This window comes from Triturus cristatus, chromosome 2_1 (genome assembly GCF_964204655.1).
Source record: "Triturus cristatus chromosome 2_1, aTriCri1.1, whole genome shotgun sequence".
NCBI lineage: Eukaryota > Metazoa > Chordata > Amphibia > Caudata > Salamandridae > Triturus > Triturus cristatus.
This window is the reverse complement of record NC_140581.1, coordinates 843,905,883-843,929,695: the sequence shown is the minus strand read 5'-3', so window position 1 is coordinate 843,929,695 and position 23,813 is coordinate 843,905,883. Positions and strand designations below refer to the sequence as shown.

Below are 23,813 nucleotides of genomic sequence, written 5' to 3'. Positions count from 1 at the left end.
ATTGTTCCCATGCTGTTTCAGTGTAGTCAACAATCGGGATATCTCTCTGGGGTCTATGGTGTACTAGATTGGTATTTCTATGATAATCAGGAGGGGCTAGGAAAACAGGTGGCAGAAGGAATGCAATGTAACAGGTACCATCCCAGTCTGGAGGTAGGCGTATATATGCGGTATGACCACATATGAAGTAGGAATGACGGGAAGCTCTAAATGTAGACTTGCCTTTATCACTGAATTCGATCACAGTAGTACATTTACTATGACCCAGGTGTACTGAACCATTCTTTCTTACACAGAATTCACCTTTGACTGGTAATACGGACATAGCAGGCAAGACTAGTGCAGCTTCAGATTCAACATTTAGAATCATGAGGTTAAGTGTAAAATTACCTAATCCATATACTTCATTTTCTAGGTCAGTTCCTGTTCTTTTGGGAAGTCCCTCCTTGTTAGGATAACAAGCTTTAAGCAAAACTAAGTTCAGGTTTCCCCATACCCAGTTGCTCTGGTAAACTACAGTGTTTGAATCTAAAGAGTTAATCAAACTAAACCATGCTCCACAGGAACCATTGTGTGTAAACGGGTACGGAAAGAGAGGCAGAACTCCTTTGTACTTCTGATAGGGAGGGAGTCGGCCACATATCCAACAATTTGTAGCATTGCTGGTCTGATGGGAATGATGTAACATACTAATGAATGTGTTGTTGCGCAGCGCAAATCTATAGGACAACTCATGTGGAGGTAGTTCACTAAAAGAATGTTCGGCTGTAACATTGTAAGCACGCTTGAAAATAGGATAGTACATGTGCAACAGTATACTTGCAGCAATAATAAAAAGACTTAGAAAAAACATAATCAACAATGTCACTATACAGTGACTATGAAGTGATTTACAGTATGCATGTTTCTTGAGCTGTTTCTGTCTATTTCTCTCTCTCATTCGGTCTAGATGATACATGTCAAAGACTTAATTCAACCGATTCACCTTGGAGAGGACTTAAACAATCGAATTGTCTGACTTGCTAGACCTTAGTTTCAGTTTGTATTCCTGTGATTCGGTCTTTTCAACCAGGGGGAGTTTTGAATCAGTCTCTGGAAGGGGGCAGGGCTGAGAGTTCAAATCCGATAGTAGTCCATGAAATTTCTTGATATGACTCGAGTGTAACCAACCCTTGCGACCCTCGACCTTCACTGCTGTCCTCGTCGTTAGAAGAACCAGCTTTGGTTGTTGCCAGCGAGGCTCCAACGGGCTCCTCCGGTCGAAGTTTCTGATGAAAACTAGATCTCCAGGAACCACTTCATGGGGCTTTACCTCGGTGTTGTCGGGAAAGGCTGCAGCTACCTGTGAACGGCAAGATTGTAGTGCAGACATCAAGGAAGCAAGGTAATCTGTCAGCATATTACAATCAACATCAGTTATTTTACGAGGTATAGGCGTCCCCCACATATTTGGTGGCCTACCGAAGACCACCTCGTACGGGGATAGCCCTGTGCGAGAATGTGCTACCATTCTCATGTAAAATAGTGCAACCGGTAAGGCTACTATCCAGTCGACACCTTTCTCTCTACAGATTTTAGAAAGTCGTATTTTCAGGGTCTGATTATAACGTTCCACGAGACCTGCTGCCTCGGGATGTCGGACACAGTGGAATTTCCATTGATAGCCTAACAAGAGTGAAATGTGTTTCATTAGCTCGGATGAGAACGGCTGGCCATTATCTGAGTACACGATACGGGGCAAACCATACCGTGGGAAGAATTCACGAACTAATTGTTTGGCAGTAGTCGGGGCAGTGTAATCTGAGACGGGATACGCCTCTGTCCAACGGGAAAGAGCGCATACAACTACGAGGACATATTTGAATCCTCGACATCGTTCCATCTGGATATAATCCATCTGGAGGACTTCAAAAGGATGATCGGGAGGTTGAAATCCACCCTGCTCTACAGGTACGCCTTTACCTGGATTGAACTGACAACAAATCATACAAGTTCGGACTTTCTGTTTAGCTGCAGCTCGTAAGTGTTTGTTGAACCAAAAGTGTTGAATACTGTCTAACATAGCTTTTTCTCCTAGATGTGCTGGACTATGTATTGTGTTAATGATAACTTGAACCATTGAGTCGGGGAGAAACCATATAGATTTTCCCTTCGTCATCCATCCCTTATCTGTTTGGATCCCTCCTAATTCAGTCCATTTCTTTATTTCCTCTGGTGTAGCATGTGTTTGTATGTCAATTACATCAATGGCGGGATCCTTAACTGTCATGCAGTGTGTTGGCGTCGGAACTATTGTCTTTGTCAAGTCAGTTGCATGAGTCCGATTCTGTGCTGTTTGCTTAGCTGTTCGGTCTGCTAGGTCGTTACCCTGAGAAATGATATCGGTGACCTTTGTATGGGCTTTACACTTCATGATAGATATTGAAGTAGGCAGATGTATTGCATCTAATAGAGCTTGAATGAGGGGACCGTGTTGAATGTTGGCGCCGTGAGAAGTCAAATAACCTCTCTCTCGCCAAAGGACTCCGAAGTCGTGTACAACTCCGAAAGCATAACGTGAATCTGTGTATATGTTAACTTTTCTATTCTTGGCTTGAATACAGGCTTGTGTCAGAGCAATAAGTTCTGCTGCTTGAGCTGATAATGTGTCAATACAATTTGTTTCAATGACTTCGGTGTCTGTCGTGACTGCATAAGCAGCCACTAACTCTCCTGTACTTGTTCTCATACATGAACCATCTACATAAAGTGTCAGGTCTGGGTCTGGTAATGGGACGTCTGTCAAGTCTTGTCTGGGTTTCGTCGTAATAGTAATGACTTCAATACAATCATGTGCCAGTGGGTCTGTTCCACTTAATGGCAAAAGTGTGGCAGGATTTAATGTACTACAACGTCTGATTTCTATGTGTGGCTGAAACAATGTGAGTTCGTAACCTGTCAGTCGTGCTATAGTCAAGTGTTGTGTTTGTGTCCGGTTCAAGAGAACCTCTACTGCGTGTGGTACTTGTACTGTCAATTGATGTCCTAATACTATGGAATCACTTTGTCTGATCGCTAAAGCTGTTGCTGCAACTGATTTCAGACACGCAGGAAGAGCTTGAGCTACGGGATCTAATGTGCTAGAAAAGTAAGCACATGGCTTGTGTGATCCTGCTTGTTCCTGCGTGAGTACTGACAAGGCAGTACCTTCACGTTCTGTAACAAAGAGTGTAAAAGGCTTACTGTAACATGGTGTCGCTAAAACAGGTGCTTGGCATAAAGCTCTCTTTAAGTCTTCAAATGCTTGTGTATGTTCTGGAGTCCAAGGGAGGACAGTCGATGTCGCTGCCTCCTGGGTTGTCAACTGAATGAGTGGTTTTGCTAAAAATGCATATTGGGGAATCCACTGCCTGCAGTACGAAGTGAGGCCTATAAAGGCCCGTACCTCCTTTTGGGTCTTGGGTGGTGGCATGTTTACAATTAACTGGATGCGGTCAGGTGTGAGCTGTCTCCCCCATTTGGACAGCAAGTGCCCTAGGTACACAACTTGCTGGGCACAAAATTGCAGCTTTGAAGGGGACACCTTGTGCCCCTTGTCGGCTAGGAAATGTAAAACCGTCAGTGATGCTTTTTCACATTCGGGTTCGCTTCGGGCGGTGATCAGCAGATCATCGACATACTGAAGCAGTGCAGTGTTAACTGGCATGTGGATACTGTCAAGTTGTCTTTTCAGTGCTTGGCTGTAGATGCTAGGACTTTCTGTAAATCCTTGAGGCGCGCGTGTGAATTTAAAACTTCGTCCATTTAAACTAAATCCGAACAAATCCTTTCCGGATCGATTGGGACGCTGAAGAAGGCGTTCTTGAGGTCAATTACAGTAAAGAACGTTGCCTCTGAATCAATAGCTGTCAGTAATGAGGAGATATCTGGGACCACGGGATATTGTGGTACAATGCATTTGTTCAATTCGCGCAGATCAATAACTAATCGATATACTGGGGGTGCTTTTGGATCAGTTCGTTTAAGAATCGGAATGATCGGAGAATTACATATATTGGAGTCGGTTTCTACAACCACTCCTTGTGCAATGAGCTCGTCAATGATTTGCAGTAAAGCTACTACAGCATCTGGAGGTAACTTATATTGTCGCATTCGTGGTAATACCACTCCTGTTTTGAGTGTAACTCGATATGGTGTAATGTGCATACAACCTACATCAGTGGGGCCTTGTGCCCATAAATGTGCAGGTAGATTCTGTAACCGGTGATCCAACGGCTCCATGTCTCTTGACACGTAGTGACCTTTAAAGTCACGCACAAATAGTCGTACTCCGTCCGGAGAACAACATATTATAGCTCCTAGAGCTTTCAATGTTTTTATACCTAACAAGTTTTCTGGGCATGATTTCGTAAGCAATAGATCTGTAGTCCGTGTCAATGGACCAACTGTAAATGCAAGTGGTTGCGATACTTCGTTAATAGTAGGCTTTCCTGAAAAACCAAGGGAAATATTTTGTGAGCCTGAGAGGGGTGCCCCTGGGACTTCGTCGTGACTTATAGTTGTTCTGCTTGCCCCTGTATCAAGTAGAAACTTTCTGTCTTTCCCTAATACTTGACTCTGTACATAGGGACCCTCTTGATCTACAGGAACCTCAATAAGGGGTAAGCCAACTTCCCTCTCTAGGCTATTTCATGTGTATCGCTGATACTCTGGATAGTCATTTTGTGCATACTGGTACATCTGTTGTGTCGTGTTTTGTGTTGCAGCAAAAGGCTGTGGCTGTGGTTGTGGTACCACTACGGTCTGTTGTGGAACCGGCATAGGCTGTACATGTTGAGGTGCTTGTTGTTGGATCTGATCCTGTCTAGGCGGACGTGGTCTCTCCTTTGTTTTACCCGTGGAGATATTATGTTTCAGAACTGCACAGTCGTTTATATAATGACCTGGCTGTTTACAATAGTTGCATGTCCCTTTAACGGGAACCGCTGAATTACTGGACTGTGTCGCACCCTTTTTATGACCGTCAGCTGGAACTGACTGAGCGACGAGCATTTTCATTTTCGTGTCTTTCATACGTCTTTGTTCGTGTTCTTGTTCTTCTCTAATTCTATTCTGGTGATACTGTAACATTTGTAACATTTGTGAAGGAGTGTTAGCTTGCCAAGTGCTTTCAACTTTCAATACTCTGTTTTTAACCTGTGGCAGGGAATTCTCGACTAGTTTTGTTACAAAAAGATGTGGATATGAATCACTACTTGCTTTCAGGCCGCTATTAATACCAAAACATTTTTCAAATCGGGAATAAAAATCACTAGTGTCTTCATCAGGTTTCTGTTTACAAGCTGAGATTGCTCCCCAATCTTCCTTTTTCGTAGTTAATAAACGTGGCAATACTTGTACTAATAATCCTGGCAATGCTTTTGTTTTGGCCCCAAGCCCTACGCCTGCAGTTCTGTTATTTTCTTCGGTTTCTAATGCGGTCCAATCAATCTTTTGGTCACCCACTTCCCATTCTTTTTCTTTGAGTTTCTCGTAAATACCGGCAGGCAATAATACTTTCAATATTTTCATAATGTCGGGATAGGTATAGTCACCCATGAGTAACATGTCCTTTAGTTCACGGTGAAAACCTGCTGGATCTTTGTCATGGCTGGGCACTAATTTTTTCATTTCCAATACTTCTATTTTAGTTATGGGCGTGTACACAAACACGCGTCTAAATGTATTGTCATCATTTCTGACTGGGTGCACCTCGCGTAAGGGATTCTGTCTGTCTATGTAATACGTTTTTCTCTCCATGGAAGGAGCTGAATCATGTTCTGGACACAAAAAGGCACTATATCTATGTCGGTATTCTAGAATTACTTTAATTAGATCGGTACCTAGACCTCTCCATTTATTCATGAGTAGTTCTATCAATATATCAGGTAGGGGACCAGGATCGGAGTGTTGGCCTTTATATAATATAAGGAGATGTTGTATCATGTATATACTAGCTAAACGCTGTTCGTCTGGGGCGAGATTCAGAAACGTGTGTGCTAGCGCATCATCACTGTATTTTTCAGAGCTGTCAGCCCATTGTACTGCTGACCTGGCTAATTCTTGTTCATCCATAGAATCGAGCACATGGTACCCCCTTCGTTCTCGAAGTAATTTATCAGTAGCCTGGAATAAGTGTTCAGGGGTCCTAGGATTTGAGATAACTGTTTGAAAAATTCTGTTACATTCTGGACGTATCGGACGTATTGTTTTATTAAAGGATCTTCCTTTTCCTACATAAGCTATCATTTGTTTAGCTGGTAATTCAAATTGTCCTGTGTTCATTTCTGACTGTTCCTCCTCCTCTTCCTCTGATTCAGTTTTATCTGCTTCTACTCTTCTTTCATGTATTCGTTCTACTTCTTTTCTGATCCTTCGGCACATGACTTCTATACACTTCTGTTTATCATGACTCCCGTCTGTTATATTCTGACCCCATTTGGTAAGTACTTGCATTTCCTCCGAATCTACCTCAGGCCTATCTCTGTTTCTGATCAAGCAGTTTATGAAAAAGCGTAACAATAATTTTTGCATGTCTACTTTCTGGTATTCCATGGCTTCGGCAATACTTTCAGGACCTTGCCCTGTTTGGATAAAGCAATATATTTTGTCTAGATGTTCAACCATTCCTGGTAACGTCATTAAATAGTTTGCAGCTCGTCGTAAACGTACTGAAGATAGCAACATTCTGTCGTGTTTACCTGGCACTGGATCATATCTACAATCTGTAAGAGGTTCATTTAATATATTGTCATTAGCTCTTTGGGGTGTACGTTGGTATGCTAAATCCCTATAAGTCAATCTAGTTGTTGGCGGTGGCGTGGAAAAACCTCCTGTCGCACCTCCTGAGGTGCCAAGTCCAAAAGGATTTGTTGGGTGTAGGGTAGAGAGTGTGGGTGCAGGAAGGACTGTAGAAACAGATGGAATATTTAGAACGTGAGGAGTTTGTTGCTGCGGAGGTGGGTGCAGCTGATCTTGGGGTTGAGCGTCGTTAACAGGTGGTGTGCGTGGCTGCGCACCATTAGCATATTCGGGGGCTGCATCATCTAAATAGGAAGAAAGGAAAATGTCCTTTGCGGTCTTGGGATGTACTTTAATCGGGAGTAATGGAGGTGGCAGATCCTTTGGTACCTCCAAGGTGGCCTTAGGCAAACCCTCGGCCAGAAGAGGATACATACCATTCATAAGAGTGTTTCGTTGTCTGTCTACTTGTTCTGTTTTTACTCGGATACCTTCGTCAATTAATATGTTTTCTCGGGCTTTTTCTGAATCTTCCCTACTTTTCTCTTCCTTTCTGAGCGCTTTCTCTGTGCGCCTATGCGATTCTTTACGCCATAGTTCAATGGCATCTTTCTGTGACTGTCTGGCTTTCTTTTTCCATAAGGCTTCTTCTACTCTCATGATGCAATCTGCATCCCATGTTCCAGCAGCGGGCCATCTCTGACTCTCTGCTAAATCCTTGGTGTAGTCCACCCATAGATCAAGATATAATACGGCATCTAGGCCATGTTTATGGTACATAAAGTACCCTGGAGTGTCCCTAGGTGGGATGGGAACAGCTTCCTCGAGTATCCCTTTTCTAGTTTTTATCTGTCTTAATTTTGAAAATAACGGCATCTTGAACCTTGCTACTTAATTCTTACTCGGTTTTGAACACAATAATTACAATAAACACAATAATGAAGATCGAACAATCACTCATACCACGATATTTAAAACATATCAAAACATTTAGAACGAACAATGATAATTAGAATAAAACTAGTTAACTGCATAATACTAAATATACTGTATGTACTGCTAAACAGTACAGATACACTGCTAAAACAGTGCAGACCAGGTCTGTGTACCCAGACCCGTATTGACCGGCACAAACTAATGTGCACGTCTAGATGCGTCCCCAGCAACGGTACTCACCGGGAAGCACGGAACGGAAGGCCTCGGAAGTCTGGACTGGACTAGACCAAACTGGACTCGACTCGACTCGTGACTTAGATACTTCGGAACTTCGGAATCTGGTGGGCCTCTGTATACCTCGGATCTTGCTCTCTCAGCTAGGCTCTGGTCGGGATTCTCCGCACTCCTCACCGCCTCGTCTGGGTGTTGATCGCAGCCTCAGTCGCCCCCGTTGGCCTGAGGGAGATACAGGAAATCCTGCGGGTACGCGTAATTGTCCGTCCGGCTGTGGCAGGAGACCGGGTCTGCAACGCACCTCCGGCGCGTGGGGTGTGAGAGGTGTCCCTATTCGGGCGCCAATTATGTGGTACATTTTAATTACCTAGACTTAATTTATGCGGTAAAATACAATACGAATAACTCAGTAAAAATAAGAGGCAGAATCCGTGGTATTCGAGGGTATAATAGGGAATTTATTCCTTACAAAGGAATGATGGTTCGAACCAGGCAATCGAGTTCCGTCACCACGAAGGTTCAGGAAGGGATCAGCAATACATTATTGACAAGTTGTCATATTTATATTAAAGTGCATTACAGTAAAGACATATGCAGGAGGCGTTACAGCTGATAAGAATACATATACGTAATAAAAAGGCGTTACAATAGGCGTGCATAGAGGCGTATACTAAAAACGTCATTATGATGATGACACAAGTGGGTGGATCCATAAGAGAATCCTGCAAAGTCAGCAGAAATACATGGCAGAGATGCGCGCGCAGCCGCATGACGTGTGATTGACGTGTAACTAGAGGGTGAAGGGAACTTGACATTTAGCCCTACATGAGGAGACAGAAGTCTGGGGTGTCAGGACAACCTAGTCCTAAATCATATCTAATATCTTGTGTTTAAGGAACTATATTATCTGGAAGAAAAGGTCTTCTCGGACAGATCCTATTCTATACTGACTGCTAGTGCGTGTACAAGCGTCTAAGTGTCTACATGAGATGCGAGGGGGCATGGGCCTACCATGGTAACGAGAGTCATGAATTACTTGCACGGAGACAGTAAGGCCGGGCCCTTTGCTCTGCAGCTGGAGGGATGTTTACCTAAGCTACTAGACAGGAATGCATTTCTTGAAGAGCGGAGCAGATAACTTGAAGGCTGAATACAGTTTTGGCAGGCAACAGGCCGGGCTAGGCACCGTTAGCCGCGCAGGAAGTAAGACAAAGTTCATGGATACAGATGCAGGTCCAGGCTGGAGCATTCAGAGGCAGAAGCAGGAAAAAGCTCGATGGCAGAATTCAGGGCCTACCTTGCCAGAGCTGGAAAACGTGAAAAGTATACCATATAAAGACGGTGGCAAGGCACACTTAGGAACGGAATATCTGGCCCATTCATGGCAGATATGAAAGAGGACATATTAACGTTGGACACAATTGTATTTGCGTCTTCATAGCTTGAAGTGGAGGGAACATACATGTACTTGTAGCATGTACATGGAGCCGTTGGGGTCTAGATAGGGGACACAATTGACCATAAAAATTCATATTTCCTCAACATGACCGCTGAACACACTACATAACTAAGCTGGGGCTGCCCCAGAAATTTCAGCAAAATATGGGGTCTGTGGAGACGACCCTTTGGGATTGATCTATGGGAAGACACGCAACAGCTCATGTCACAATCCACAGGGGGTGCCCTTATAGTTAGAAATGGAGAACTGCCCAAGTACAGAATGTACCTTGTTGTACCTCACTGCCGGGCCCAGAGGGGAGATTGGATGTCATGAAAGAGCAACAGTACTGATTAAAACTAATGCGATGGTATAGGAATGGGGGGATTCTGTCGAAGATGGCTGGGTTTTTATGCGACCAACAGTTGTAGTATTGTCTGTTGAATGTATTGAACATATACAAATAAAGAGATTTTTAAAAAAAATGAATTCTGCTGCCAGAAAGTTCTCAGGAAGCCATTTTATAATTATCCCTTTAAAACTATATGGAGGAACTAATAATTTACAAAGGGAAAAGGTTGAGTAGGAGTTTAACACCCAAAGAACGTATTTGTATCAATTTTCTACCACTGTAGAAAAATGTGTACTGTTAAAAGAATTGCTTGCTTAGTGAATAACCAAGCTAAGATAGAATCAATAAAAATGAAACTAACAGTAAAAAAAAAATGCTCACTGTTCACAATACGACCACTTTCAAGAGGTTTCTAAGTTGGGTGGGTTGAAATTTCTAACACAAACTAGTGTTCTATAGCAAATCGTAACACATTTAATTTCAAGTCTCGTTAGCTTAACGGAACTTAAAGTGAGTACCACGCACAGAAGAAAGCTTGAACAGGGTCGGAGTCACACAAAAACTGCTGCAGTAATTGGCCTCTGCACAGAAAATTCAATTACAAAGTGGTTTTAGATCACAAAATGCATCATAATAATACATTCTCTTTAATTGCAATGTACTTACACGTGACCTTTTCATCCGATCAGCTGAAAACTCTTTTATGGCTGTTCGTGTAGAGAATTCTATCTTTGGTGCAATCCCCTTAAAAATTAAACACAAGTGCAGTAAGAAGAGGCCGTTGTCCACTGTTAAAAGCTAGTCGACTTGAAAAATATGTCAAGCATAGTGAATCTAAAACTAACGGTATGATGACACATTAACTCTAGCTACTTTGCAATACCAACCCCATATCATAATCTATGGTAAGCAAACACTGGCAACGCTAATAGGACTGGCTTTAATCTGTGGTAAACAAACACTGGCAAAACTAATAAAATCTGGCTTAAATCTGTGGTAAACAAACACTGGCAAAGCTAACAGGACTGGCCTTGAATGCTAAGAAACACAAACAGCATTTGTGCATACCTGTGTTTGCATTTTGCCAATCACTGACACAGTCAATAAACCTGAGCTGAGAGCTTGGACTGTGGGTGAAATTATGAATTATGAATTTATTTAAATGTTTTGCTGAGAACATGTCTGGCCACTTTCTGGAATCGGAATGCTTTTTGTCCCTCGAACACTTGGGGTAAGATGAAAGAACATGATGAAAGAGGAGGTCCCGATCTAAAGAGCCTCCGCAGTCGTGGCGGAGGCTCTGCAGTTGTGGCGGAGTCCCCACACTCGTGGAGGAATCTCCCCAATGAGAATTGCAGTGCAGAGATTCCTCACGGCTGTGGAGCCTCTGTGACAACTCTTTGTGAATCAGGCCCTCAGTGGGAAGATACACCATAGCCCGCTACAGGCAAATGATGATGCTTCCTGAATATAACATACAAAAAACGAACTGGAGGCTTACATACCCAACTCACTGCTTTCTAATAAACACAAAGCAAACTAGGGAAAGAGTACTCTCCACAAGACCGGTCTTGCAGGACCTTCTCAGAAGGAGAATAGGGTTGGTATTTACCCAATTGCCTAGGAGGAGGTTGGCTTGCCAACTAGAAGAGCCATTGAGTAACATGTATTCAAATGTAAGCGGAATACATTAGATGTCATCACTTCCACACCTCCCCTTACTGCTGAAAGAGTCTAAACCTGTTTTTTCAGGGAGGTCACCGCTGAAGAGACTGTGCACGTGTCTTTGGAAAAACCCAGAGGAGCTGCCAGCATGCCACTTTTGGGAAATATAAACATTTGGCGCTATCAGCAGGATGTCTACCATGTCTACAACATCAGCAAGGGAGCACTCCATGTCAAATTGTGCATCATCTTTGAGCGTTTATCAGCTGGGTAAGGAGGCCCTGCTCAGTCCTGCATTTAGTTTTCAATATCCTACCAGTCACTGGTCTTCTCCGAGACCCCAATTATTTGGGACCGGGGAAAATATTGAGCCTTCTCATTTAAGGGAGGCAGATTGAAATAAAGCACCCATTGCTTGGTCACTCACTTTAACAATGAGAGACCCCGACAGCTTCTTGCTGCTGCCGCCATCTCTGTAAGAAGCATAGGCGAGTATCTGTGTGCAGGCACACCCACAGCAGCAACCAGATCACACACACTGGGAAAGAGAACAAGCATTTGCAATGCAGTAGGTCTCGCCCTTGTGAGAGTTTGAGCTATTGGCGTTGTAAATGACAATGCCTTTTATTTATATTTTAAAAACCAAAACATATATAAAAGGTATTGTTATTTACAATGTCAATAGCTTAAAGTCGCGTAAATGCGAGACCAATTGCATTGCAAATACTTGTTATTGTTCCAGCATTTTCTGAACCCCAAACCTTATTTTTGTGGTGCTGCAGCCACCCTACTTCCTTTGCCCATACCTAGTGTACGTAGCTTAAGTCTGATCTGGAGGTGCCCTCTTCTTCACAGTAACACGCAGCAGGCACCTCTCTTTGCTGTCACGTTAGAGTGTTACACGGGTCCTCCGCTCTCTCTTCCTTGAGGCTACTCCACGCTGTCTCCCGCTCAGATACATACTGACTTTGCTTTCCTGCCTCAGTGCCGTGACGGTCACTGTCTCAAAACCGTTTAGCTTGGCGGCACGCTCTACTCTGTGTTCTTCAGCACTCAAGCAATCAATCAATCAGACATTTATAAAGCGCACTACTCACCCGTGAGGATCTCAAGGCGCTGGGGGGGGGGGGGGGGGGGAGCAGCTACTGATCAAACAGCCAGGTCTTGAGGAGTCTCCTGAAGGTCAACAGGTCCTGGGTCTGTCATAGGTGGATGGGGAGGGTGTTCCATGTCTTGGCGACGAGGTGGGAGAAGGATCTGCCGCCGGTGGTTATTCGGTGGATGGGTGGAACGGTGGCGAGATCAGCGGAGCGGAGCTGGCAGTTGGGGGTGTAGAAGGTGAGTCGCTTGTTGAGGTATGCTGGTCCTGCATTGTGGAGTGCTTTGTGAGCGTGGGTGAGGAGCTTGAAGCTGATCCTCTTGTTGACGGGAAGCCAGTGCAGGTCCTTCAGGTGGGCGGTGATGTGGCTGTGGCGGGGGATGTCGAGGATGAGGCGTGCGGAGGCGTTTTGTTTGCGTTGGAGTCTCTTCTGGAGTTTGGCCATGGCTCCCATGCAGAGGGCGTTGCCGTAGTCCAGCCTGCTGGTGACTAGGGCCTGGGTGACCGTCCTTCTGGTTTCGGTGGAGATCCATCTGTAGATCTTGCGAAGCATACGGAGGGTGTTGAAGCAGGAGCAGGAGACGGCTTTGACTTGTTGGGTCATTGAGAGCGTTGAGTCCAGGATGAATCCCAGATTGCGTGCGTTGTCGGTGGGTGTCGGCCCAGTTCCCAGCGAGGCTGGCCACCAGGAGTCGTCCCAGGCAGAAGGGGTGGAGCCGAGGATGAGGACCTCCGTCTTGTCCGAATACAGTTTCAGGCAACTGCTCTTCATCCATTCGGAGACAGTCTTCATCCCTGCGTGGAAGTTGGTTTTGGTGGTGGCGGGGTCTTTGGTGAGGGAGAGGATCAGCTGGGTGTCGTCGGCGTATGAGACTATGTTGAGGTCGTGTGATCGGACGATGTTGGCGAGCGGTGTCATGTAGACGTTGAAGAGGGCCGGGCTGAGGGATGATCCTTGGGGTACGCCGCAGGTGATCCTGGTGGCTTCGGATCGGAATGGAGGGAGGCGGACTCTCTGGGTTCTGTCGGTGAGGAAGGAGATGATCCAGTCCAGGGCTTTGTCGCGGATCCCCGCGTTGTAGAGTTGTGTGCGCAGGGTGTGGTGGCAGACAGCGTCGAAGGCGGCCGAGAGGTCCAGGAGGATGACGGCCGCTGTTTTGCCATTGTCCAGCAGGGCCCTGATGTCGGCAATGAGGGCGATTCTGGTGCTGTGGTTGCTGCGGAATCCAGATTGGGACGAGTCCAGGGTGTTGTTCTCTTCGAGGAATTGGGTCAGTTGCCTGATGACGATCTTCTCAATGACTTTCGCCGGGAACGGGAGCAGGGAGATGGGCCGAAAGTTCTTGAGGTCCTTTGGGTCTGCCTTGGGTTTTTTGAGTATGGCGTTGATCTCTGTGTGTTTCCAGCTTTCCGGGAAGGTGGCGGTCTCAAATTAGCTGTTGAAATCTTACGGAGTTGGGGTGCGATAATGGAGCCTGCTTTATTGAAGATGTGGTGGGGGCAGGGGTCTGATAGTGAACCGGAGTGGATGGTGTTCATGGTCTTGATGGTGTCTTTGACGTTGAGGTGGTTCCAGGAGGTCAGGCGTCCGGTGTGACTGTGGGGCGGTGAGTCTGGGGTGTCGGTGGCTGTCGGAGAGGTCTGGGTGTTGAAGCTGTTGTGGATGTCTGCGATCTTGCGGTGGAAGAAGGTAGCTAGAGAGTCGCAGAGGTCTTGTGACGGCGGGATGGCGTTGGAGCTGGAGCTGGGGTTGGCGAGTTCCTTCACGATGTTGAAGAGCTCTTTGCTATTGTGTGCACTGTTGTCGATGCGTTCCTTGAAGGAGGTCCTTTTGGCCATTCGAATGAGTTGGTGTTGTCTGCGACTGGCGTTCTTGAGGGCTGCATGGTTGTCCAGTGTTTGCTCGTGGCGCCATTTCTTCTCTAGTCTCCGGCAGGTCTGCTTGGATGTCTGGAGGTCGGCGGTGAACCAGATGGATCTTCTGTCGGTGCGTCTGTTTGTGGGTATCTTGATCGGGGCGAGAGTGTTGGCGCAGTCCTCTATCCATCGATTGAGGTTGCGGACGGCTGTGTCGGTGTGGTCGGTTGGTGGGTCTTTGGGCGAGGGTGGTGGTAAGCTGGTCTTCGGTTACCTTGTTCCAGCTGCGGTGGGGGATTCTTTGCTGGTGATTGTGTACGGTGGTTTTCTTGAAGGAGAAGTGAATGCAGCGGTGGTCGGTCCAGTGGAGTTCAGTGGTGTGGCTGATGGAGACGTGGCTGCTGGCGGAGAAAATGGGGTAGAGCGCGTGTCCGGCGGAGTGGGTGGGTGTCGTGACAAGCTGTTTGAGGCCGAGGTTGGCGAGGTTGTCCAGTAGTGTGGTGGAGTTGCTGTCATTGGTGTTCTCGAGGTGGAGGTTCAGGTCTCCGAGGAGGATGTAGTCTGTGGAGGCCAGGGCATGCGCGCTGACGGCGTCTGTGATGGAGTCGATGAACAGTGGCCGAGGTCCGGGGGGTCTGTACACGAGGGTTCCTCTGAGGGTGGTGGTGGGATCGATGTGGATCTGGAAGTGCAGGTGTTCGGTGCTGCAGAGGGTATCTTCGGTGGTGGTCAAGATTCTGTGGGTATTTCTGTGGACAATGGCGATTCCTCCTCCGGGTCTGTTGGTGCCGTCCCTGTGGGTGATCTTGGAGCCATCTGGGATGGCTATGGCAACATCGGGTGCCGATGAGGAGTTCATCCAGGTCTCCGTCAGGAAAGCGACGTCCAGGGAGGATGAGTCGAGTAGGTCCCAGAGTTCAACGGCGTGCTTGTGGACGGAGCGGGTGTTGAGCAGTATGCATCTGAGGTGGTTGTGATCCGCTTTGGTGTGGTGGGCAGGATGTACAGGTGTGCGCTGGCAGGTGTAGCTGCAGTTTCGGCAAGTGAAGGGTCCGTGGGTGAGCTTCGGGGTGGCCCGGAAGCAGGTGGAGGATCGGCCGGCGTTGCGTGAGTGGAGGGTGTTGGCGTCGTAGCGGCGTCGTGGTGCTCGTGGGGGCCAGGGGGTCTGGTGCTGGGCACGGTCCAGGCATGGACGGGCGCAGACAGGCTTGCCTTAGGTGCACCCGCTGCGCGCACCCGCTGCACAACCGCGCAGCAGTCACTATGATCTAGGGGAGGGGGGAGGTACGAGGAGGCGGGAGCGGGGCGGTAGGGGGAGGGTCAGTGGCAGCGGAAAAATGGAGGGGAGACAAGGGGGGACACCAGCCCACAGCAAGGGCTGAGGGGAAACAGAAAAACAGAACAGAAAATGGAGCGAAAATCAGCCAAGGACACTACAATACACTGGAAGGAACACCAAAAATTAAAACACAGTCACAATCACTATGCGCCTGATGGAAAGCTGGACCGGGGCAGTCTTGAACCCTGCCGAGGAGAGAGGCTGGCTTCAAGGCGGAGCGGAGCACCGCAGAGCTGCTGCGAAGAGTGCGTGCCTTAGACCGAGGTCTGAGGACTCGCATGCGCTCCCCCGCAGCGGTCGCCATGATGTAGGGGAGGGGGTAGGGACGAGGAGCTGGGAGGCAGGAGCGGGGCGGTAGGAGGAGGGTCAGTGGCGGCAGGAAAATGGAGGGGAGACAAGGGGGGACACCAGCCCACAGCAAGGGCTGAAGGGAAACAGAACAAGCATTTGCAATGCAATAGGTCTCGCATTTACGTGAGTTTAAACTGTTGGCATTGTTAATGACAATGCCTTTTATTTATGTTTTAAAAACGAAAACAAAAATAAAAGGCATTGTTATTTGCAATGTCAATAGCTGAAACTTGCGTAAGTGCAAGACCTATTGCATTGCAAATGCTTGTAGCTCAGTGGGCTATGGTGCCTGCTGCAGAAATCCGCACTTAACCTCAAGGCCACACCTCTTGAAGTTATTTAAATGAGTTCCATTGTTAACGTCAGAAAACTCAGACCTCTCTCTTGCACCTGAAACGTACCACACTGCCAGGGTTGCCACCTTCCCAAAGGAAACATACCAGTCAGGTGTTGTTGTGTTAAGAGTCTGTGAAAGGCCCGGGCATGATACTAAATGTGACTTTAAACAAAATCGTATATATTAATTAATAGCATCACTTTACTGTCTCTGTTTTCTTTAATTATTAGCCCGGGACCGTTAGCGGCTCCCTCGAACACATACAAAAAAGTGCTTTCTACTCATGTTTGCTGTTTCAAGTATGTACAGGCAATGGGGAAAATACCTGCTTTGGTTATTTTGCTTATTTTTGTACCTTCCAAGGCGTTAAACTACCGTCGGTGCCAATAGAAAACCGGACGTGGGCAGCCCTACATGCTGCCCGCTTTGATCAGGTGAGGGCGGCTCCATAGCCCGTGTCAGAACCGCTCCGTATGTCTTAGGCTGTCCTCGAAGCTATCACCGCTGGAATAAGTAATATCAAACCCTGGCTTTAATATGTGGGAAAAGGGCAGCATTGAGGTTTGGGTGGACAATTTCTTACTGCGAGTGAAACGGCGGGCCCCCAAATATAAAATCACAATTAACGGCTAAGACTTCGAAGATGAAAACAAGTAAACCGCGTGTATGTTTTTTTAATTTTTACTTTTGAGTTTGTTCGCGTTTCACTTTTCTAGTTATTTTTTATTTTTACAGATTATTATAGAATTCTTTTAATGTTCCTCTGGTCTTTCTCGAACACGCGACATCGAGAGGTAAGGAGGGGGTGAGGGCAGGAAAGCGAGGGAGTGAGTGGAAGGGGACTGTTTAGGGTGGGAGAGCAATCAAGACAAGAGTGAGTAGGTTAATGAGAGCGGTGCGGGAGAGACAGGGAGAGGTGAAGAGACAATGTGGGCGACAACGGAAGGGAGAAAGATTAATAGACAGAGAAGCACAGAAAGGACCCAGGAGAGGAAGCGAGGATTACAGGATAAAGAAAGATAATTATGGTGTGTGTGCGAGAGAGTTGAGAGCGAAAGATACAGGAAGAGAGAGAGCGGAACACACAGATGTTGAGAGATTGAGGGGTGACAACGAAAGATTGCGTGAGAGACAGAAAGAGGAAACGTGAAGATGAGAGAGAGTCTAGAGAAAGAGAATGGGAGAAGGAATCAAGGGGGTAAGAATCCAATGAGATAGAGAACAAGCGCTAGTAATGTTGCCAATTGTGGGTGTGCCGGCAGAGGAGGATGGGTCTGCGCAGCAAAAGAAAGTGATCGCGATCGCGATCAAAGCGAAAGTGATCGCTTGGACGGGAGCGCTGCGTGTGGCAACTGCAAGCACGTGAGTGGTGCGCGCGCAGCAGTGATTGGCGGCTGCGCGCGTGCACGCTCACGTGCACTGTAGCTTTAGGCCACGGCAGCACTTTGAAAAGCCCAGTTATAAAATGTCTCTTCGAGCCTTTGGCACTCGTGGTGTGTGTGTGGGGGGGGGGGGGGGGGGGGGGGCACGGTCTGCTAACAAGATCTAATCTGCAAGATTCCCCGAATACTCGGAGAATAATGCAGGATTGTTGTAGGGGCAGGAAACAGTGTTTACTTTGTGCAAGAAAACACCGGTGTTTATTTTTGGGACTCAGGCTTAATTTCTCACCAGACTTTGATTCAGAGTAAGCGATAGAAAGGCAGAAAAGAGAAAGAGAGATTAAGAGAAACCCAACATGACAGAAAGTGGGAAGATAGTGATGAACGTGAACATGAAAGAGATAAAGAGTGCGTAGAGAGGTGTAAAACAAAGGCATAAGGTGAAATAAAAGAAGAAAACTAGGCAGCTTTAGTATTCGGCAACCCTGGCATTCAGTAGCCCCGAGATTGGGCTCCTTGGAAAAACATTTCGCCCCAGCACTTGCTTTATTATTGTGTTCATTTGTCTGGCAGCAAGAGGGGCGGGTGCGTGGGCAGAGCGCCGAGATGCCAACAGATCCACGGGCTTGGCTTCCGCTCCTCTGGTGCTTCCCACCCAGAAACACCCGAGGTGAAGTACCATTTTGAGTGGGACAGAGGGCATCAGAAATATGAAGTTGCTACATAAATTTGAGATCACGTAGGCAAAACCAGCAACAGGGTGCAATATGACCCGTGGGAAGGCAAGGTGGGGGCATAACCAGTATCTTCTGTCACTATGGTAACTAATTATGTTTTATAAACAAAATGTGACCGTTTTAAAATAGCACTTAGTAACAGATGCTTATCTACTGATGTTTAGTAGGTTTAGAGTACCAATCTTAGAGGTAGGAAAGGCTTCGTCGGTTCTGTCAGGAACCTGAGATTATCGTGCGTCGTGTTAGAAGCGAGCCCTTAACCGGCCCAGCCCAGGAAGCAGGTGACAATGTCCATGCCTTCCCGGGCAGGTCAAAGGGCAGCACAAAGAAGTGTGTGATTCCAAGCGAGAACTGGCAGCTCTGACTGAATTTTAGTGACATGGCTGCCCTGCTGTGGAAGGATCGCGATCCCCCAAAAAGAACACAAGACATTTCAGAACAGAGACACAATCCACCCATTTTGCGCTAGATGCACTTTGCTCGTTTTCCTTCAGCTTGTTTCCAATTCGTGACGCTTGTGTGCAATGGCAAGTATAGAAATAAAAAACAGTCAAATGCTTCCACGCTCGCTTTCAAGTCAAAATTCCCACACAGTTGATACTAGGTTTTATTTAAGGACTAGTGCTATAAACTGGAAAATCATCCCGTGCCTCAAGTCCACAGATTCGTGGGCACCAGTGCCCGCACCAAGTGTGCAACAGAGCGATGCAGCTGCAAAATGCTCCTTCCCAAATATAAACGCGGGAGGCGTTTTCCAGCTCAAACTGCAGCACTCTTAACCGTGCTAAGTCTGCCGAGGATCAAACCACGGCGTATACAGGCAGCACGAAAGACTTAAAAGAAACAGCATCTGTTTTGAATTTGTCATTTGGAAAACGAAGTTCGTTCACACTAGCTTCTGTTTCCCCGGAGCAACACAGGAACAGGTTCAGACTGCTGCACAGAGGTTCTTATAGACAGAAAGGTTGCTGTGGAGTCGGCGGATTTAAGAAGGGGCGCAGGCCTCGTCGCCATCCAGCAGAACACATGGTGAGGTTTTACCGACACAACTGAACCACAACTGCCGACAAAAAACAGAGAGGTGGCACGAGTGCAGGTTCGGACGTCCATGTCCGAAGTGATGGAGTCGGGTTAGATGGACGCCGGTCACAAGTAAGGGGCCGCAGTTCACAATTTGCTAATGTAGTGTTGAACAACCGATGAATGAGTGAATTAACACGTGCCAGTAACTTGTGAGCGGCGACGAACCGACAGCGTTTTAACCAGGGTTTGCGCTACACTGGTTAAAGGTTCGTTGTAACATTGTATCCATTCACTTCATTAAAGGCAAGGCGGGGCCACGACCACAGTGTCTGTTTTGTGGATGGTCTGCACAGCAGCACGAAGAAATGCAAGAACCAGACGTGCAAAAGCCAGCGTCACAACTTGTCACTAATTCGACTAACACAGATTCCACGTGTGGCTGTACTGTCGGTGTACACAAGGTACTTTCCTGTTTAGCGCCCTCTTGAAAGTCCCCCTGTCACGCGTTATACTGGGCGCTTTCCATGTAAAATCCATTGTTAAACCTTTAACGCACGTGCGCACCTTTGTTGCCCCTTCCCGGGATGCCTCACACGAGCCTTCCAGACGGGCAGCGTCTGTAATGTTGAAAGTTTGCGTCCAAGAGCCGTGGGAGAGGTGGGCGTGGTGCGTGCGGCAAATTACTCATTAATCTGTTAGAAACATTATGCAGATGCACTTAAACAAGGGCCGTCCATCTGGGCATTCATTTTAACACAAACAAACTCTCACACACAATAATCGCAATGAAAGACATGAGATATCTGACAACAAGTGAGCTCAGCTGTCACACTGTCACCCACCAGCAGCAAAAGAAAGTGATCGCGATCAAAGCGAAAGTGATCGCTTGGACGGGAGCGCTGCGTGTGGCAACTGCAAGCACGTGAGTGGTGCGCGCGCAGCAGTGATTGGCGGCTGCGCGCGTGCACGCTCACGTGCACGCTCACGTGCACTGTAGCTTTAGGCCACGGCAGCACTTTGAAAAGCCCAGTTATAAAATGTCTCTTCGAGCCTTTGGCTCGCGAGACCTAAAAACGGAACAGAAAACGGAGCGAAAATCAGCCAAGAACACTACAATAAACTGGAAGGAACACCAAAAATTAAAACACAGTCACAATCACTATGCGGCTGATGGAATGCTGGACCGGGGCAGTCTTGAACCCTGCCGAGGAGAGAGGTGGCTTCAAGGCGGAGCACCGCGGAGCTGCTGCGAAGAGTGCGTGCCTTAGACCGAGGTCTGAGGACTCACATGCGCTCCCCCGCAGCGGTCGCCATGATGTAGGGGAGGGGGTAGGGACGAGGAGCTGGGAGGCCGGGGCGGTAGGGGGAGGGTCAGTGGCGGCAGGAAAATGGAGGGGAGACGAGGGGGGACACCAGCCCACAGCAAGGGCTGAAGGGAAACCGAAAAACGGAACAGAAAACGGAGCGAAAATCAGCCAAGAACACTACAATACACTGGAAGGAACACCAAAAATTAAAACACAGTCACAATCACTATGCGGCTGATGGAATGCTGGACCGGGGCAGTCTTGAACCCTGCCGAGGAGAGAGGTGGCTTCAAGGCGGAGCACCGCGGAGCTGCTGGGGAGAGTGCGTGCCTTAGACCACACACTCACAGGCAAGCACACTGCTCTCGTCTCGTTGGTGCAGCACTCCCATTCCATTCCATGAGCCTCACTTTCCTGGCCCTTGGCTGTCTCGTCAGCTCCTCTCTGTGACTAGGACCCCGTGGGGAGCTTCTGCTGATGCGTTAATCGCATTCAGCAAAGATGCTGCTTGAAATGTTTCAACCATTGAAAAGTAAAGAGTGGTAGATTGAAGAGTCAATAGCGTGGGCCTAATATGTGCAATATAGAAAGGTGGTCAATATATCAAACTGCAAAATTCAAAGCAAAGCAATGAGGAATAACTGATTAGCTTGAACCTCCACCCTATTTTCTTCTTCCCGCCACCTCTTATTCCCCTCCCCCAAACCATGGCCTGAGCACCCGTGCCTGTACTGCGAACTTCTCTTTTGCAAGCTCAGCTTTTTATTTTATAGATCATAACGTGCCACTTTCCCACAGCTGCATCACTAGCGATTGCTATTGAAACAACCTGAGTAAACGTCGTTGTTCGCGGCCAAAACACTTTTCACATTGTGGGCCGAGCCCAGTTCCAGGCTAAAAATCTGAGGGCACTTATGAGGCACAATCGCCGAGGATGGATTGGCCATTTATATCAGCAGGCATTTCCCGGCAGGCGTGGTGTGAGTGGGGTGGAGTCTGGGTCACTGGAGGCCAGTTTTTGAAGGTCGACGACCGGTGCCTCTGTCCACAGATCCCCGGGGTATATGGCAGCCGGCAAAAAGAGAAAGCGTAGAAAAGACATATGAAGAGAGAAAAAGAGACAGGAACAGAGAGAAAGACAGGAATAGAGCGGAAAGACAGAAATAGAGAGAGAAAGACAGGAAAAGAGAGAGAGAAAGACAGGAAAAGAGAGAGAAAAAGACAGGAATAGAGAGAGAAAAATGCAGGAACAGAGAGAGAAACACAGGAACAGAGAGAGAAAGGCAGGAACAGAGAGAGAAAGGCAGGAACAGAGAGAGAAAGGCAGGACAGGAACAGAGAGAGAAAGACAGGAGAGAGAGAAAAGCAGGGAAAGAGACAGGAAGGCAGCGTCGCAGAGCTGTAGTGCCAAGTGTTTGAATTTGGAAGCCACTATTGGAAAACAGACTCTTATTGCGAGTGTCCACACATGAGCGTGGCACTACAGAGCTGTAAAAGGAGCAGAGAGTGAGGGCCCACGGAAATGAATTCCCACATACTTAAAAGACATGCTCGTGATCACTGCAGGGGCGTGCACCACAGAAACAAAACATACCCGATTCTGATAATGTCTAAGGGGGAAGAGCAATGCACTGAAAAAACACATTCCCGCGTTGGACCCCAAAACTGCGGAATGTTCTAACGGAGGAAATAACACTCAATAATAACTCACTGCCATTCAGGACACACTTGACGGCACTCATCTTAGGCAGATATTGCCAAGGCAGGTCAATAATTATGACATATACACGGTAACCCTTCTCCCCTATGCTGCGAATACCCGGCACTTTCCAAACAGTCGCAGTGTAATGCACTGTGCTTGTTATCCCACCTTACCAGGCTGTAGCCCGTCTGAAGCTCACGTGGCGCGGCCTGAGGAACAGTAATACATTTAATACATAAATACATTTAAAAAAAGATTGTGTGTGGGGACTCATGACAACTCAGATGGACAAGCATGGCATCACTATCGGCGCTCTCATGGGAGCACCATCTGGGCTCGCTCGGTGCAACCTGCAGTTAGCAGAAGCTTTTCCAGATCTCCATTTCACTTCCAGTGCAGCTCCACCGCCACTTTATAAGTTAACTTTCCAGACACATTTTGTTCCCCTGACGTAGGAAGCAGTTTTCTAGATGTATCCTTGATTTCAAGCAGTTTCCCAACAAACTAACGATTTCCAAGTCGGAGTAAAGTGTTCAGTGGTGAGTAAGGCATCTCATCTGCACCTACGGAGAGCGATAACCACAAAAAAACTGCCGCGAACGGCTCCAGATTGGCTGGCTTGGTGATTGTTTTCTAAATAGCAATCTACGAGCTTGCACAGTAAAACTAATTACGAACTGGCTTGTGGTGGTACTTGAGCCAAGATGGGCGCGGCGGTGTGTGGAGAGCTAGCAGGCTGCCTTTTAATTTATTTGGTTAAAGCCCAGGCCTACCTGACGGACAGGCAGGAAGAGGCGCTACAGGGACGGCCGCCTCGGCCCAAGCAAGAGACCAGTGACGTGGTGCCAGTAGAAGCATCGATCTCCTGTCTTTATGGGGCCATGTGTTTCTAATTAGAAACACATGGTCCCATAAAGATTAAGAAAGTGCTTTGCGACAGCAGCAAAGCAGGGGACCCAGTCCGGATCGGATTCGAAGGGGCGTCAACAAAAAACCCTCATTTCCAATGGCAAGCCACCGTTTAGCATATACAGTGATGCCAGCCAACGGAAATGAGGGGTGGGGCTTCTAGTCCCCTTCTCAAATCTACTCTCCTACAAAATCTCTCACCCAGTCATCCCTGCATTTAGCATATTAGATCTGATTCACATAGACATTTGTGCATTTAAAGTCAACGTACGTGCACAAATTATTTGAGTTAAACGTGCAAGCAATTCACAAATGGTTAATTTACGCTTTTACACTGATTTACCCACATACAATATTATCCTGCGATGGATTAATTTTGCGTTTGG

At 47.2% G+C, this 23,813-nt stretch overlaps 1 protein-coding gene across 5 annotated transcripts in view; it reads right to left on the bottom strand.

Moving 5' to 3' along the window:
- SPATA6L (spermatogenesis associated 6 like) overlaps positions 1-23,813 on the bottom strand; it is a 497,016-nt gene that overhangs the window by 220,212 nt on the left and 252,991 nt on the right. For all 5 annotated transcript variants that reach the window (XM_085632931.1, XM_085632940.1, XM_085632934.1 and 2 more), the window contains exon 6: positions 10,386-10,463. In XM_085632931.1, the coding sequence (XP_085489057.1) occupies positions 10,386-10,463 (78 nt within the window). The remainder of the gene's footprint in view (positions 1-10,385; positions 10,464-23,813) is intronic.